Genomic DNA, 19478 nt, shown 5'->3' on the forward strand with positions numbered 1-19478 from the left:
TCTCATTGCAAGTCATCGCAAGTTTATAACAAGCCATCGCAACAGAATGCTATCTTCATGCTATTTTCATACCCTGTCCCATTTTCACCAGGTCTTGGATTCGAATCGCGTTCTTTTTAGACATTTTGTTAATTTGAATAGATGAACCAGTCTTTAATTTCTCAATGGTCTTTTTACCTTTATCAATAGCCACGTCTTTAGCAGCGGAGATGGCTGAAAGGGCTAACTCTGTCCTAGCAGATTTTGCAGCTGTAATCGCTTCTTGTCCAATTTTGCTTGTTGCAGCATTTTTAAGCAAATTCACTGTTGCTTTTGACACACTTGACGCAGCTGCTCTTTTTATGAAATTTTTAATCATGTCTACAATACCACCTCCTCCAACAACGTTCTTTTTCACATATCTTCTTTTGTTCACAATGAGCATTTTTTAAATAAAAACAATTTTTTAAATAATTTTATCAATAGTCCTCATTAACGATTTATATTCCTCTTTATTAATCTCCCCCTGTCTCAACAGCTCATCGCAAATAGCAACAGCCACATTTCTTGACTCTTTATTCCCAGCATGCCATGCAGCTATACTCAATTCAAGCTTTTCCACCAACGCATTAGGATCGCTTGGAAGAATAATGACACCGCGACCTTTTTTACCTTTTTCAATACGCATCATTTTTTCCCAAATAGGAGCAATAAGTTGCTGATACTTTGGTCTTCTTGATGATTTCGGTTTATGCGGTTGCGAATCAGATCTTATAGCATCACTGTCCATTAAAATTTTTTCATAATTTTGCAAATCTTCATCGGTATAGCTCTTTGGTATTGTTAATTCAGTCATCAGTTCCCAAAGACCTTTTGTTCCATTATACTTTTCTTCACCGACAATGATATCATTTCCATCTATTTCAACCTCCATTTTTCCAATGTACATTTTATCTCCAACTTTGTTCACTTCGAAAGGTCTTTTCTTTTTTTGATCGACTGACAGGCTTTTAATCATCTTTTCATTGCTTTCAATCAGAGGCTTGTAAAGCTTTCTCAAATCAGTCTGAAGATTAGCATCTGAAATGTTGCCGTTTCTTCTGTCATTAATTTCTTTCACAATTTCATCCCTTTTATTCAGGTCTTGTATTTTAAAGAAAAACATCTTTTTAAAATACGTGGAAAAAAAACATAAATTGGTTTTTACGACTACGTTGATCCTTTCTTAAACATGTTATTGAACGTTTGAATCGCGTCTTCTCGTCCTTTTTGGATCAAGTTTTCTTTAGTAACTTCATCTATTCCGTTTTTGGCTTTGACTCGTATTTCCTCCATCAAGGATTTAAATTTTTGAAGCTCACCAAGAATCAATTGAAACTCTGAATCGCTTATTTTCCCGTCCATCAACGCTTTGGAAATGTGACTGTTGACGGTGTTCAATTTCGACTCTGCCAACACTTTAATCTTTTCATGCTTCTCCGCTTTTAACGCTAGTTTTTTGTTGACTTGTCCTCCTACAATGGATAAAAAACCCATTCCAATAGCCACACCTTCACATGCAATCGCCGCAGGACTAGCAATAATGGTTGACAAAAGCCCAATTCCAGTCGCACCTAAAGCAATGCATAAGGCTTGCATCACATTGTCCACATTCGAAATGATTCTAAACACGCGATGGTACTTTTTGCTCATATGTACTCTCTTTGCTTTTTCACTCTCTATCTCTTTCTGAATTTCGCTTATTTTCTGAAGACGGTAAACATTCCCTCCTTCTTCTATAGGAGCTGATGGAAGAACTGGATAAAGTTTTTCATTCAATATTTCCATTTTTATTAAGAAAAAAACTATTTTAAATCAATGTAACTAATCTTACAAAGTTTTTCTCCTTTTTTAACAATCACGTCCTGTTTGCTGTTACTATTCACGTCCATAATAACATCATCTACAGACTCTGAAATAATAACTTCGTTTTTTCTATAATTCAATTGATCAGTAATTTTATTCATTAATGTTATCACTGCAACACCTTTCTCCAAATTCAGCCCAATGGATAAAGCTATCATTGTATGTGAGAGAGCAGCAAATTTAATGTCTTTCTGAGCAAAAATCTCATATTGTTCGTTAACGTTGAAATAAGGTGGATGATCTAACGTTTTCGTAGACACAATAATGTTACTCGGTCTTCTTTCCTCCAACTCTCTAACTCTCTCTTCCAAAATTTTTAATTGCAAATCCAAACTATGAACTTCTGCTGAGGCAACATTTCTAAAAAACTTGTGAGGAGCATGCATTTTACATATTAAAAATAAATTTTTAGATCATTTTTGCAAACTTAACAATTCATTATTATCTACCCATGAATTAAACGAGTCTGGATATCCCAACCATTTGACTAACGACTTGCTCTTGGTTTTGCGAATGATTTTTTCAATTCTGAATATGTCTTGATGCGTCTTTTGCATCTCCTGCTCGTAAAAGGTGCCTTGAATTTCTTCACCGTTAGCGTCAGCGATTTTATACGTGGGTGGATTCGTATGCTGAACATTTGACACTGTAAAAACCTCTTCAGTCCATCTCGGCGTATACCCTTTTTCAAAATGAGACTTCTTTTTTACGATCCTCACTTGATCACCTATGAGAAATTTTGGTTTTGCTGGTAATGTTTGATCCTTTCCATACAGATTCCACCATACCCTACCATTATTCTTTTCATCGCTAGCTTCCACTGGTGTCATTTTGATAGAAGAGTGCTTTGTGTTGTTGTAATTTTTCACCATCTCATCTAATACGTCAATGTATTTATTGGTATTGTTGGCTGAAAAATATTTAAACATTCTCTCTTTCATCGTTCTGTTCCATCGCTCGACAACACAACTTTTTTCCTCGTTTTCAGTGGAGTATAATTGCACACCCAACGCTCTCACTTGCTTGTTGTAAAACTCTGTTCCTTTATCTACCCACAATTTGACGCATTTTCTTTCACCAAAAATCTTTTTCAACGATTCTGCCACTTCAAGACCCGTTTTGCTTTTTAACGGAACGATCCATCCATATTTTGAAAACACGTCGATCACCATGAGTAAATATTTTACGCCCTTGTTGAATTTTGAAAACGATTGCATGTCCACCAAATCTGCGGCCCATATTTCATCAATGTCGTTTACAATCACCCTTCTTCTTTTAAAATGATGAATCACCGGTTTATGAAGCTCCTCTGCAAGCTGATCCGTCCATTTCAAATCACTCACACCCAATCCAAATTTAGCTTTGGCTTTGATGATGGGAACGATGATTTTTCGCTCGCTTATTTCTTTTTGAGTGGGATTGGGAATCGAATTCATTTCTTCAAGCATCATTTGATCAGCCAAATTTCTGCTTTGAACGTCGTTTAAATATTTATATGCCAAATCATGGTGATACGCTGCATTGTCCACTCTGTCTACCGGTTTGCTCCAATCTTGATACATGTCCGTGGAAGTGAGTCTTTTGTCTAAATTGGTTCCAGGTCCTGCAAAATTCATCCCTGGAATGTGCATTTCTCCTGGAAACTTTGCCCATGGAAGCTTTATTTTTTTTGAAAAATTGTTGATCGATTCCACCAAGTCTCCTCCATTGACCGCATGCGAAGATGATCCTTTGGGCGTATGAGAAGAAACAAACTTGCATTTTGTTATCCCACAAGAGTTGCAAGTCCCTTTCAACATAGGTCTGTTGTTTTTTGTGATCTCGTTTTTCAAGTGAATGGTTTCAGTCTCTCTTCTACACTTAACGCAGTACATTTTAACATATATAAAAACTTTTTAAATATAAAAAATGGAAGTGATGAAATTGTCGTGTAAAATTGGGAAAACCAAAAGAAACAACAGCAAGCTTTTACCGAGAAGCATTCGAGGAATCATCGTTGGAAAGTCTGGATATGGAAAAACAACGTTGCTGCTCAATCTACTTCTCAGACCGGGATGGCTAGATTACAACCGATTGTATGTCTTTGGAAAATCCCTTTTTCAACCTGAATACAAAATACTCAAAAGATCCTTCGAAAATAAACTTCCTAAAAAGGATATTGTTGATTTGTTAACGGATGATGTACAAGACGAAATGGAAAAATTGAATTTAATCCATGAAGATGTTATTAACGATCTTTCAAAAAAATATTCCGACAATGATGATATGGAGTGTCAATTCTTTGAAACGGCTGATGATGTGCCTGAACCTGAATCCTTAGACTCGACCAAAAACAATTTGATGATCTTTGACGATTTGCAATTAACTAATCAAAACAAATGTGAAAAATACTACATCCGAGGAAGGCACTCTAACGTCGACTGCTTTTACCTCGCTCAAAACTATTTCGAGATTCCAAGACATACCATCAGAGAAAATGCTAACTTTATTTGTCTCTTTAAACAAGACCAAAAAAGTGTTAATCACATTTATCAAGACCACGTTTCGTGCGATATGAAAATAGAAGATTTTAAAGCCTTTTGCAATCATTGCTGGAATGAACCTCACGGATTTGCCGTTATTGATCTCTCTTCTAAAAAGAACGAGGGAAAGTACCGAAGCGGGTTTGACAATTTTTTATTTTTCTAAAACAATTTAAAAAATAATTCTTATTTAAAAAAATGACAGGTATAATAATCGATGTAGATGGAAAATCAAGTGTTATCACCACTGATTTTTTGGATAAAATCGTTTTTGACGAAGGAAAAAGTTATGACTACTATACATTGCCGGTTCTGACGCATTGATACTTTTCTATACTTAAGGATTCTGACGCATTGATACTTTTCTATACTTAAGGATTCTGACGCATTGATACTTTTCTATACTTAAGGATTCTGACGCATTGATACTTTTCTATACTTAAGGATTCTGACGCATTGATACTTTTCCTATACTTAATGAAATCAAGATGGCGTTGTGTGTTTTTAATAATATGTTGTCATTATTAAAAAAAAAAGGTCTCTAATTCCAGGACATTGATATATTTAGTCGTAAGCTAATCTAGGCTAAAGACTTGATCATAGTCCATAAATTTAAAACAGGGTTTTAGTTTGTAGTGTCCGATAGCCAAGGTGTGAATACCGTCATCTGATATAATTCTTTTGTCGTCGTTAGCGCTGAGTGCTACTTTGTTGATTTCTTCGGTGTATATGTCGTGATCATGGGATCGGATAACGTTCATGGTTGCGAGCTTTTCTGTCTTGTTCATTAAGCATTCTTTATAGTCTTGATGAGTGATTTTCTTTTCAACTACGCATTTCTGAATTCCTTTGCATTTTTTGTGTTCTTCTTTTTCATTAAAGACCTCATAGGAGTAGAGTTTCGGTCTCAGCCCAACAAACTGCGTGATTTGCTTGCCAGCAGTCTCGTCCTTGAACTTCCCGATAACCTTTTTATTTTTAAACCCAACGTCAAATGCAAAGTTTTGAATGGCAGGATGATCTTTAGGAAAGTCGCTCGTGTCAAATTTTTCAAGTACGTCATCAGCAATGTCATGATAAAAATCTTCCGTTTCAATTTCGTAAAAGAGCGAGTCAGTATCAGTCATGAGTAATTTCAGCTTATCCCCGTATTTAGGTTTCATGTAGTCGTAGTGATGTTCATACATGAGAGTTTTGCTGATGTCGAGGATGCACATTCCCAAGAAAACAGGTTTGTCGTAAAAGACATTTGCTTTTTCCATGTGAACCGCGATTAGGTTTTCATCAAAAATGGTGTGTCTTTTATATCGAGGACTTTTGGATAATTTTAGAGCTTCTTTTCTAGTGGTAATGAGTTTAACATCGACGCGTTTTAGAATATTCTCCATTGTTTTTCCAAAGACGGAGTTGTTCATAAGCTTGAAAAATTCCTTATCAGATTCGTTTGTAGCTTTTGCTCTCTCTTTAGTATTGAGGTCAATGTAACCTTCCATAAAAGGTTCTTCTTCAAAGGTGATTCCTCGATGAATTTTGGTGATGATCAATCCCATTCGTTCATAGAGTTTTAAGTTTTCATGATGAACGACATATTTTTCTTTGTTGTTTAAATTGGGAACGAGCTTATCCACTTTTCCAATAGTTAATCTTTCAGGAGCCAAAGGATAGTCATTATGTGTATCGTGTAGTCTTTCAGGATAATCCAAGTCTACTTCGAGAATGCAAGGCATGGATTTCCAATTTAAAAGTTACTCTTCAGTCATCCATTTGAATCCTCTAACAGGAAGAGGTTTGCACATAGCCCATCCATAAAGATTATTAGCGTCTAAATACTGAAGAAATTTGGATGGTTCTGAAGGTTCATAATCTTTACCCATGTATTTGTTATTAGCAGCTCCATATCTATTGGAGATCATGCTGATTCCACCACGTACACCTTTTTTTACCATATTGAGCATATCAATATCGGTTAACAATTCCAATTTAATTTTAGTTATCTTTAGCATAGCATCCCAAGCCAAACCAGGAGAGGTGTAATACCAAGCAGGATCAAGACCGTAATGACTGAGACATGCGTCTCTAAAATTTTCAAAGACATCTGCAAGTATCAAGACGTCGGACACGTTGTACAGCTCGTGATATTCTTTAAACTTTATACATCCAAATTCGCTATAAACGTTTTGAGCATGTGCATAGTCTTTCACTGTTGCTGATTCATCTTTTAACTTGGAATAAAAGGCTTCAATAGGAGGCAATTGTGTTTCAGAGAATTTTTCAATGGAGTCGACCCAATCGTAGGGGTAAATGCCTTTTTTTCTTAATAAGTTAAACTGTTTTTCTTTGTAATATTCGGCCACGTTTCTGCATTGATCATCGTTTAGATTTTTAGACAGTTTTTCTAAACTACCAGCCATGAATCTGAAGCTGTCAATAAACCTTAGCTCTTTCCACACTTCTCGAAGTTTACCTTTCTTATTAATAAATTCTCTCACTTTGATTTGTTTAGAGAAGCTGATATATTTTTCTTCATTGTTGGGGATGCAATTAAGCTTTCCACCTAATTTCTTGATGAACAAATGAGCGTCGTAACCAGACAAATTGTGAAAAACGACAGGTATAAATTTTGGAATTTTATAATCCAAGTTGCATTTGTTATGAGCAGCACCACGATACTTTCCGGTTAAATGACAATGGTCTAAGACTTTATCACCGTTAAGATCTTTTTTGCAAATATGGCATTCAGTTGCAGCTTCAAACTTCTTCTTGTCCTTATCAGTCATGATTTTCTTTTTTATTAAATCAATCTTGTCGAAAATCTTTATAAGGTCTGCTTCAAGCATATTTATAAACTTTTGAGCTACATCATCCTCTTCGCTTTCTGCTGTGTACATGGCTGGTTTTTCTTTGTATATGCTGTCGTCAAAGCATTTGATATAATAGCAGAAGGAGCTTGGAACGTGCTTTTGATATTGTTTGGTGTATGACTCTTTATTATTATATTCAGTGTTGTCATCGATAGGTTTGACGAAACTTTCAAAGTCTGCATATACAATATAGGGAACCCTCATGGACTTGTTATAGTTTTTAAATTCAACAGTTGCTCCTTCTTTAGGAAGCTCGATTCTCATAGGTACATTATCATAGCAGTCTTCTCGATGTTTTTGGAGCTTTTCTTCTTGGTCATAGCCATACATACACCTTCTGCAAAAATATCTTTTGTGTTGATGTTTAGTTGCTGAGGAACCAGCAAACCGACTGAAATTTTTAATGAGGAAATAATGTTCTGTGTCTTCGTTTTTAATATACAGCAAATCAACACAGTGTTTTCGATCAACAAATTCAGATATTCGCAAAGGGTAAGGTTTTTTATTTTCATATCCAAAGACGTTAATGCTCATAGTTGGATTATTTTTCTCAAACGTGGCGATTTTATGATAATCCACAGGAAATGTTACACCTTCCCAATTCAACTCTTCTGATTTTAGAATCAAGCCTTCATCAATTCTTTCATTGTCTCTATTTTTAAGATTCAACGCCCTGGTGACCGACCATTTAAAGCATTGGTTGTCCTCGTTTTCCATGTTGATGATGGCCTTTTTGTCTTTCAGCTCTTTAGGCAGCTCAATATAGGATCCGCCGCTGAGAGGCACGTAATCAATAAAGTTGATATCCATTCTTAAAATCTTAGATATGGTGCTATTAGAGCCTAAAGCATTGTATTTAACACTATTCTCTAAGACTTTCTCTTCCATTTCGCTCATTAACTCTCTTACACCTGTAGCCGCTAGAATAATCTCTGATCTTGATGAAAAGGTTGCTTCCCGAGTCACTTCTTCACCAGTCATGATACTTACGGATTTCATTTCACACGTTAAAACAATCCTTACTTTTGTATTCCTTTCTCCTTCTATGGTTTGAATGGCAGACTCTCTCACCAAATTAAAAAACGATGCAATGTCTTGGTATTGAGAAGAAGGTGTGTAAGAAAATAGTCTAGCAGTACGCTCTGCAGAATGTTCAGTCAACTTGAATTCTATTTTATAAGGTTTTTGCACTGGCAGTTTGTACACTGTTTTTAATACAAGTGATTTGATAGACTGTATCTTTTTATCGATTTGTTCCGCTGATTCGTTTACATTCTTCTTGACTACTTCAGGAACGTAAGGATCTATCCATTCTTTAATATCATTAAACTTAGTTTTAACATAGGACGTCACACGTTTTGCAACTGCCGTCAGTCTTGAAAATAAAGGTCTTGGTGCTGGAACCGGTCTAGGTGTAATAACGTTTGTTGAATCGATAACCGGTGTGTTAAGAATAGAGGGTTCATCTCCTGTCACCCGATTTTGCAAGAGAGTAGAAGGTTCGAATGAAATCAAGTCGTCAGACCTTGACCTTGGAGCAGGAACAGGTCTTGCCTCAGTCGTTCGTCTACGAGGAGCAGGCACAGGTCTTTCAGAACCAACAACAAGCCTTACTTTTGTCGGCTTTACAGAAACTTTTGTTGGCTTTATTGAAACTTTTACAGGTGGTCGAACAAACCTAACCACGGTAGGTCTTTCATTAACATACAACGGTCTTGCCTCAGTCGTTCGTCTACGAAGAAAAGCAGGAGCAGAGACAACTCTAGGAGGATGCAAAGATCTTATAAGTTCCTCCTTTCTCATTTTAGAATACCCTTTTATTTTTTGCCCTTTTGCAATTTCTTTTAATTCTTTCACCGTTTTGTTTTCCATTTTAATAACGAAAGATTTTTTATTTATATTATTTTCAAATTTTTAAATTCAATATTGAATTTAAAAACTTCTCACGCTAAAAAATCTCATATTTGTATCCATCTACTACTTTTCCATTTCGTCTCGTAAAGTACTGCCAGCCATGCCCTGTCTTTTTCTTCGATTCATAAACAGACTTGTATTTCACCTCCTCACCAGTATCAACATGAGTTATTCTTAAACCTAAAGGATTATTTCTAATTAAACCAAGTCTCGCATATTTAGGATCAAGAGGCTTCTTTTCTTTTTTCTCATTTTTTCTAGGTCTTCCAACAGGTCTCACCTCTTTCGAGTTTTCCAAAATTGCATCTTTATTAATCAAGTTGTTCTCAACCGCAAGCATCATGAGCGATATTTTATTGTCAGACGTTTTGGAAACACCATTTTCTTTTAACAAATTTTTCAAAAACTTTCTTGTGTAAGTCATCTTTTATTATATCAAGATTTTATTTAAATCAAATTCGATTTTTTTCATTTCTAACATCTGAAGAATTTTTTAGGATTCGAAGAATCTTAAAGTTTTCATACACAATGTCTTTGGAAGCAAGTGAATGATTTAAAATTGCGCTTTTTAGATTTCCAGAAATCTTTTTTTTCTCCTCAAAATCGCAATCCAAACCAAGCGCATACTTGTCAATCATTCTTAGCCTTTCTTCTTTAGACAAGCCTTTCCAAGTACTGAGATGCTCTTTGATTTTCTTTTCCATTCGTGAATATTCCGTCTCACCACTCCATACAAGTCGGTAAAGCATGTCTCTCTCTTCCTCACTGTACTCTTTTGGAATATTAAAATCTCCGTTTTCAGTGACGTAAACAGATTCACGAAAAACGCCTGTTTTTCCAAATGCAAGAAGCCCAAGATGCCTTTTTTTATTTGCGTCAGTCTCTTTTATACTACATTCTAGAAAAAACGGAAAAAACTGTTTCATTTTATTCTTCTTGTAACTGATTTAGATCCATTTTGGATTAATGAAAATCTAAAGATTTTTAACCTTTTTTCGGTCTACCCACAGGTCGCTCTTCCTTCACGTCTTTAATCCATTCGTTTTTATCAATCAAGTTGTTTTCAACCGCAAGCATCATGAGAGACATTTTATTGTTTGACGTTTTGGAAATTCCGTTTTCTTTCAGTAATTTTTTCAAATCCTTTTTCGTATATCTCATTTTTTATTAAAAAAAATATTATTTTGAAGAACACCTAATAAACAATATTCATTCTGCTTCCATCTGATTTAAGTCTAAGCAATTTATCGGAAATGAGGACGGCAAAGGCTTGAGTGTTTGCAGGAACGTTTGCATTGAATGTAGCTTTTATTTGCACATCTATCACTGAAGTTTTCAACCTCTCAGCCTGCTTGCTTACATCAAAAACAAAAAGAGGACAAATGTATCTATAATTTAAGGCAGACAAATTGGGTTGAGCTATAATTTCGTTTGTTCCATAAAGTCTATTGTCAAACTTAGAGGCGTCTCTATAAGCTCTTGAGTATTTGTTGTTATTAAAGTCTAAATTGTAATCAACAGCGGGATACCTTTCACTGTTTAAGGTGATATACATGTTTTTCAAGTCGCAGTGATCAAAGACTGAAGGATTTAATTCTTGACTTCCAGATTTATTGGTTTGGAATCCAACAATGACATACCTCGGTCTTTCACTAGCAGATCTTGCGCTTAGCCTCCAACTAAAGTTGTTTGATACAGGAACAGCGATGGTATCGCATTGTCTAGATCTGAACGAAAATGGAACATCTACTTTTGATTCAATGATTTTGTAAAGATTGTTACTACTCGCGACAGAGGGTGTGACATGAGGCATAAACAAAGATAATTTAGTTAGATCTACTTTTCCTGCAGCTGTTGCAGCTGTTCTAAAAATAGCATCACTGTCACCCTTTCTCACAAGAGCAAGTGTATGTTTAAATCCATAGAGCACTTTATCGTAATCATCGCAAAATCCAAAAATGTGTTTTAAAGGAATGCAGAACGAAAACGTTCCTTTTTCTTCACTTTTTGTAATGATGTAATCTTGTCTTTGCTTAAATCCTGTGTTGTTGACAAGATCTGCTAAAGCTGTTGTGTCTCTCTGCCACAGCTGATTCATTCCTTCAGAAAATTGGAACTCTACTGGATATTTGAGGAATCCAATCATGGTGGTAGCTTGTCCAGGTTCGTAAATGGTTTCTACCTCTTGATTCGACAACTGATAAGAAATCTGACTGAACATATGCATGATACCGTTGTTAGCAAGAGTAACAACGTCTGTATCTGCGTAGGAAGTTCCATCTGCTTTTAAAAGTCTTCCTTCAACCAAAAGGTAAGCCTCAGATGGAAGCGTGAACAAATCTTGTTGCTCAATATTGATTCTTATTTCTCCATCCACGTTTAGATTCTTATTCACTGGTTCGTATTCATGAAACTCGAATCTCTCAATTTCTTCATCAACAATAATCTCTTCTGTAAAATTTAAAACATCGGAATTTGCCATTTTTATACGTCAAAGAAAAAAATTTTAGATTCTTTGAATCCTCATGCAATCAAAAGCCCATTTCCCTTTTTTAGATCCTTTGGATCATGGAACTTTGCTTTTGAAAGTTTTACCAGGTCTTGTATTCTAATCGCATTGTTCTTCGACAATCCTGATCCAAACATGGAATATTCATCTATAACTGGTGCTGCTCTGTTAACAATGCTTGAAATAATTTCTTTGCTTTTAAGGTTGAGATCATTCTTTGCAGCTTCATGTGGTTTAGATCCTTCGGATCCATGGAAATTCGAAGAATTTTTAGGAGTTCCAGTCTTGGAATACAATTTCTCAATGGTCTTTTTACCTTTGTCAATAGCCACATCTCGCTTACAATATGCTATCCCACTTCCGCCTACAATATGCTTCTTAACATATCTATTTCTATAAACGATCATTTTTATTTCCATAGATTTTTTTTATTTCATATCGATATACGCGATCATAGCCTTGTACTCGTCTTTATTAATCCTATTCTGTCTCAACAGCTCATCGCAAATGGAAACAGCCACATTTCTCGACTCTTTATTTCCAGCATGCCATGCAGCGATACTCAAGTTGAGCTTTTCCACAAGATCATTTGGATCACTTGGAAGAATAATGACACCATGACCTTTTTTACCCTTTTTATTCATCATGAATTTATCCCAAATAGGCTTTATAATCGTGACGTATTTTTCAGCTCTCGAAGCTTTTGGTCTGTTTGGATTTACATCAGATTCCATTGCTTGAGTGTTAATAAGTATATCTTCATAATTTTTAAGGTCGTCATCAGTGTACTTGGTTTTATCAGGCTTGGATCTTGAGATCAGCTCCCAAAGTCCTATTGTTCCATTATACTTTTCTCCACCAATAATGACGTCGTTTTCATCGATGGTTACTTCTTCTTTACCTATATGCAATTTTCCACCTTCTGCGTGAATTCCAAAAACTCTATCGCATAATTCTTTTTTCGATGCATATTTAGCCATGTAGTAACTCGCAATACCTCCTAAATTCATTCTTTTAATTGACGACGGCTCGCTTTCTGGATAAGTCAAAGCCAGTGGAGTGTTTTCAGCCTCTCTGTATGCGATGCTCTTTAGTTCGTTTTGCATCTTTTCATTGCTTTCAATCAGAGGCTTCTAAAGCTTGCTCAAATCAGTCTGAAGATTAGCATCATAAATATTTTCATTCAAACTGTCTTGATATATTCTTTTTCTTCTTTCAACAAATTCTCTCACCATTTCATCCCTCTTGTTAGGGTCTACTATTTTAAAAAAGGACATTTTTTAAAACACAAGAAAAAAACTTAAACGCTGACTCATCTGTGTTTTTTAAATTAGTTTTTCTTAGATCCTTTGGATCCGTGGAAATCTACGATTTCTTAGATTTGCTTGCGAATCCGTGGAAAAATCTAATTTTTCTTAAACATATTATTGAACGCTTTTATCGCATCTTCTCTTCCTTTTTGGATCAACGACTCTTTGGTTATCTCGTCAATGTTGATTTTTGTTTTAGTTCTTATTTCTTTCATCAAGCTCTTAAACTTTTGAAGCTCGTCTAAAATCAATTCATACTCTGAATCGCTCACAACGTTGTCTACTAAAGCCTTTGAAATGTGGCTGTTGATGGTGTTCAATTTCGACTCTGCCAACACTTTGATCTTTTCATGCTTCTCCGCTTTCAATGCCAGTTTTTTGTTGACTTGTCCTCCTACAATAGATAAAAAACCCATGCCAATAGCTACACCTTCACACGCAATCGCTATAGGAGCAGCAGCGATGGTGCTCAAAGTTCCAATTCCAACAACACCAAGCGCAACGCCGCCTGCTTGCAACGTAGTGTCTACAAAAGAAATGATTCTGAAAGCGCGATGGTACTTTTTGCTCATATGCACTCTCTTTTTCCTCTCGTTGTCCATCTCTTTTTGGATTTCGCTTATTTTCTGAAGACGGTAACTATGTCCTTCATCTGCAGGAGCTGTTGGAAGAACTGGATAAAGTTTAGATTCATTGAATCCATGCGCTCTAGCGTTAGATTTAGCATCGTAATTGTATTCCATTTTTTATTAAACGAAAAAAAATATTTTTTTTTACTCATTGATGAAATTGACCAAGCATAAACTTTCTCCTTTTTTAATCACGACGTCCTTGTCGCTTCTGTTATAAATTTCCATGATCACATTATCCACCGACTCTGATAGTATGATGCTGTGGTTGAAATAATTCAGCTTTAAATTTAGCTCATGCCTCAAATTCACTAAAGCTAATCCGCTTTTAAGTTTTATTCCAAACATAAAAATTATTTTCTGTTTGCTCAGTTTATTTAGTGTGATGTCTTTTTGAGCAAATATTTCATATCTAGCTCCTACTTTTGAGGGAGGATGCTTCAAATACTTGTCGAAAAAAAGAAATGATTTATTAATCGCCTTTCGATCATAATGAAAAAATTTTTTATATACATTATTCTCCATTTTTATTATTACAAAAAAAAATATTTTTAATACATCATTTTATTCCATCTTGAATTTTTACAGATCCAAAGATCTGTAAAAATCTGTTTAAGCAGCAGAAGCACACACTCTATATTTATCCTTTTGAAAACCTTTAATCAACGCTTCAATCTTTAATCTATTTTTTTTCTCCTCCTCATCTTCGCTTTCATCATCTTCGATGTAAATGGTGAAGTTGTTTGCTCTCGTTTCATATCTTTCATTACGCAGATCTTCTAACAATTCATTATATATATAATCATCATATTCATTTTGTTCTTCAATACTCATCGAATTGTAATCTAAATATACAGGATCATTCATCGCAGATTCATTGTAAGGCAAATCTTCAGGGTCAACATCTTCAGATTCTTCTGAACTATCATCTTCTGAACTATCATCTTCTGAGCTAGACCAACTAAATATATTAGCTTCGTCTAAAACATTAACATCATCTTCGCTTTCATAATCTTCTAACCATTCATTTTGTTCTGACATACTCATTGTTATTTTTTTATATAATAAGAAATTTATTTAAGTCATTTTCAAAATTTTTTTTCATCTGTAGAATTTCACAAGTGAAATTTTAGATCCTTCAGATCCATGGAAATTCTTCGAATTTTTAAGCGTAATAATAGACTTGTCCGAGAAGAAGGTAAAAGCTTCCAGATTGACCGACTTGTGCATCACCAGAGTTGAGTGTGACGACGAGTCTTCTACCAGCTGCGACACTGGGCATGGAGTCAGCTTCTCCGAAATTTCTGTAAAAGGAGATGGTGGATGTAGAGCCGATGGATGAAGTGGATTGATAGAAAAGTCCCGTCGATTTGTTGTTGAAGGAAGTCACATTTGACCCGTTCCACGACGTCAAGTAAAAATCTTCTAATCCAGAGGATGAAAAGAAGCATGTGCTGTCACCATCGTAACCAGGAAAGTAGGTGTAATTGTTGGTGTTGTACGGTGTCCAAGGAGTGAGAACAGTGCCGTTACCTGGAGGTAAATTCCCATCGTACATTCTGACTCTAGATTCCCACCAGTTTCCAGAAGCGCCAATGATGTGCATCCTGATGTATTTCAACGACACACCATTTCCTTTCCCGTTGGTGTTCATCAAAACGTATTCGCTGCCATAAGTGGTGTTTAAATATCGAAACGTTCTGCAGTACAGCTTGTAAAGAGGGATGGTTGCAGGAATGGAAGCAAGTGTGGAAATGAACGGTTGAATCCAATACGTGATGGCTGTGGCATTTCTGTTCACGAGTTGAATGGAGATGTCGTTTCTGAAAGGCATGTCCAACGTGAAATATCCTCCCAAGGAAGTGGCGTTAAACATGTTGCAACCTTGCAAAGAATTGGTGTAAAAAGCTCCTCCCAAAGGTGAAAAAAGCAAATCAGTGGCGAGACCTGTTTGATCCACTCCAATTCCGTCAGTCACTTCTACATAATTTCCCACATTGATCTCTCCGTCAGTAAAGATTCGAATGAAAACTTGACCAGGAATATTCGTGCCAGAGGAGCTGTATAAAGCCAGCCACAATCTTCTCAGCACACCAGATTTTCCGGAAAACGCAAACACAGGAGAAGTCGTTAACGCTGCTACCGTCTGAGACTTTAAGCCTAAACTGGTAAAGCTAGAGCTTGGAACGACACTGGTCAAACTCGATTTTTGCAACAGCAAGTCCACATAATTTTTTGTCGATCCATCTTGCGCGTTACTTGGATCAGTCACGTTGATTAATTTGTGCGAATTCAAATCCAAATCTGTAGTTCCCACAGTCGTTCCACCTGACGCATGTGTGTCGACGTAATTTTTCGTAGCTGAATCCGAAGCTGATGTAGGTTCAGCCAAATTAGTTAGTTTATGAGCTGTCATGTTAATGTCTACGTAAGAAATAGTGTTGTAAGAGACTTTGGTGTCTACATACCCTTTTGTTGCAGCGTCTTTTAAAGCGGTAGGATCGCTCACATTGATCAGTTTGTGTGAGTTCATGTCGATGATTCCCGTGATTGTGCTGGATCCGTCAGTTTTAACACACAGGCTCGAACTCACATCGACATAATTTTTTGTGGCGGCGTCGTGAAGATTGGTCGGTTCGTTCAAATTGATTGCCTTGTGAAAATTCAAATCCAAATCTGCAGTTCCAACTACAGTTCCAGTTCCACCTGACGCATGTGTGTCCACGTAATTTTTTGTAGCAGCATCGTGTGCGTTGGTGGGTTCACCCAAATTGATGATTTTATGAGAGTTGTAATCTAAATCTGCAGTGATGGTGCTATTTCCATCTGTCCTAACATAGAGATCACCTGTTATGGTTGTTGATGAGTAAGGATCATAAAAATACCTCCCCAATTCAGTTCTTCCAAATTTGTCAATCATTTTATATAGACACGACTTTTTTTTTACCACAAGGTATTAATAACTTCTTGAAAGTCATCCCCTTCCTGTAATTTTTTCAAGACGTAAAGACACAAGTGACCGCAATAAGATGTATCACCAAACTGTACTCTCTCGCTGTTGTAAAAGACTGGGCTTTTTAAATAATCAACCAGTTCAACAAGAGGAGGTTGAGCATAAGAGTCAAAACTATACTTTTTATCCCCGTCTTTATACCAGCACACCCAATGAAATCCATCTGTGCTAGAATCCCCCGTGTTAACAATTCCACATTCTTTTTTTCTTGTCTTTTCCGGCAATTCATCCCTCACAAAAACACCTCTAAAGTTTTTAATTTTGAGCTTTTTCACAGCATCTATTAATTGAAAGTTGGTTAGAGGTTTGTTCGGTAGTACAATTCCTTCAACGTTGATCATTTTTTTAAAATTCAGAAAAATTTTAAAAATTCGAAGAATTTCTTGGATTTGAAGAATCTAAAAAATTCAAAAGTGATTTACATTTCATCATTTTGTTCTATTTCATCTTCCAATTCTTTTACCTCTAAATTCAAGTCTTCACACATCATGATGCTATTAGAAAAAGTTGCATTTTTTACGATGACGGCTTCGACCAGTTTAACTTGAATAGACACAATCGAAGGACCAATATACACCCCCTCAATTCTAAGTCCTCCAATAGCGTAACATCTTTGATTGATAAAATCATGTCCAGAAGATCTGACCAAATTTCTATTATGACGTTCCCCTTTGACTCCATTTTGTATATCAAGATCTGTTTTCTTTCTATGAAACACAGAAGTAATTATCACTTCGTCTTTCTCATTTTTAGTAAACGTCTTTGCATAAAAGACTGGCACTGCTTCAGGATGCTCAGCTTTATATTTTAAAATACTCAATTCGTTAGAGTTAATTTGCTTTTTTCTTCCTCCCTTTTTAAGTTTGGCTGACAATTTATCTACTTCACCTCTAATAAACAAAGTAATCTTTTCCATTTTGCTAATGAACTTTTCTTCTTGTTCTGTCTTTCCCTTTTTAGCATCAAAGCAAACGAAGGACATGGAATATCCATTTAATTTTTGTGTTGCTGGATCTTTATTCTCGCATACACCATACGAAAATAATATAGGTGATCGTAATACAAGAGGACCATCTCCAGTTGGATAAGAATATTTTACTGGCACTTTTTGATAGGCTACTGGTTTGGTTGCCGCGTAAATTTCTCCAACTGATAATTTACTCTCATCAAAATTTTCAATTGTAATAAAACTCATTTCTTTTCTATATACAAGATTTTTATTTAACTCAAAATCAAAAATTTTTTTCAGTGTATTATTTTTTAGATTTTTGGAAATTCTTCGAATTTTTAACACCTAATCCGAATTTAGCTTTGGCTTTGATGATGGGTTCGATGATTTTTCGCTCGCTTATTTCTCTCTGAGTTGGATTTTGTATAGAATCCATTTCTTCAAGCATCATTTGATCTGCTAAATTTCTGTTTTTCTTGTCGTTAAAATACTTGTAAGCTAAATCGTGGTGATATGCAGCATTGTCCACTCTATCCACCGGTTTGCTCCAATCTTGATACATGTCCGTGGAAGTGAGCCTTTTATCTAAATTGGTGCCAGGTCCCGCAAAGTTCATACCTGGAACGTGCATTTCTCCTGGAAACTTTGCCCATGGAAGCTTTATTTTTTTTGAAAAATTGTTGATCGATTCCACCAAGTCTCCTCCGCTAAGCGCATGCGCAGAAACAAATTTGCATTTAGTCGTTCCGCAGATAACGCAAGTTCCTTTAAGCATATTTCTATTGCTTTTGCTTATAGCATGGTGCAAGTTGTTCGTTTCTGTTATTCTTTTACATTTGACGCAGTACATTTTTTTATATTCAACATAATAAAAAATGGAAGTGATTGATTTGTCATGGAATGTAAATAAAAGCAAAAGGAAAAACAACAAACTTTTACCTAGAAGTATACGTGGAATCATTATTGGAAAATCAGGTTGTGGTAAAACGACGCTGCTGCTCAATTTACTTTTAAGACCTGGATGGCTAGACTATAATCATTTGCAAGTGTTTGGAAAATCTCTTTTTCAGCCGGAATATAAAATATTAAAAAACTCGTTCGAGAAGAAATTACCGAAAGAGGTTATTCTTGATTTGTTTAACATTCAAAGCAAAATTGAACAATTAAACGTAAGTCCTGAATGTGTTATTGACGAAATTTCAAAAAAATGGAATAACACAGAGGATATGGAATGTCAATTTTTTGAAACAGCTGACGATGTGCCAGAACCAGAAGATCTTGATTCATCCAAAAACAATTTAATGATCTTTGACGATTTGCAATTAACCAAACAAAACAAGTGTGAAAAATACTATATCCGAGGAAGACATTCTAACGTCGACTGCTTTTACCTCGCTCAAAATTATTTTATGCTGCCTAGACAAACCATCCGAGAAAACGCTAATTTCATTTGCCTGTTTCCACAAGACTCGAAAAACATCAACCACATTTACCAAGATCATGTTTCAAGCGATATGAAAATAGAAGAGTTTAAAAAGTTTTGTAAATATTGCTGGTCTCAACCTCACGGATTTGCCGTCATTGACTTGTCCTCAAAAAAGGATTGTGGAAAATATCGAAGCGGATTTGGCAATTTTTATTTTCCCAACTCTATATAAAAAGATGAGCGGATTTTATCTCCTTGCAAAAGCAAAAAAAGAAACTCCAACCGTAAGAAACAGCGTCATCCAAACCGAGTTTGATAACCCCATCGAATTCGAACCTAATAAAAAGTATGAAATGGCTCTTGTTGGCTTTGACTCTGTTCACAGTTACACCAACATCAATTCTACAAATAATGTTTTCAGATACAGTCCCAACGCCGGTTCAAACAGCTACACCATTCTC

General features: G+C 35.7%; 1 protein-coding gene across 1 annotated transcript; it reads right to left on the reverse strand.

Moving 5' to 3' along the window:
• Window positions 1-10376: 10376 nt before the first annotated feature.
• Window positions 10377-11408, reverse strand: LOC149886609 (uncharacterized). Its single transcript, XM_090089931.1, has one exon. It carries the CDS (start codon window positions 11406-11408, stop codon window positions 10377-10379), a length of 1032 nt encoding a protein of 343 aa, XP_089946057.1.
• Between the last annotated feature and the right edge of the window lie 8070 nt (window positions 11409-19478).

The sequence above is a fragment of the Hydra viridissima genome, unplaced genomic scaffold, assembly GCF_058129835.1.
Source record: "Hydra viridissima isolate aposymbiotic clone 2 unplaced genomic scaffold, HvirCarnegie_v1 scaffold_6, whole genome shotgun sequence".
NCBI lineage: Eukaryota > Metazoa > Cnidaria > Hydrozoa > Anthoathecata > Hydridae > Hydra > Hydra viridissima.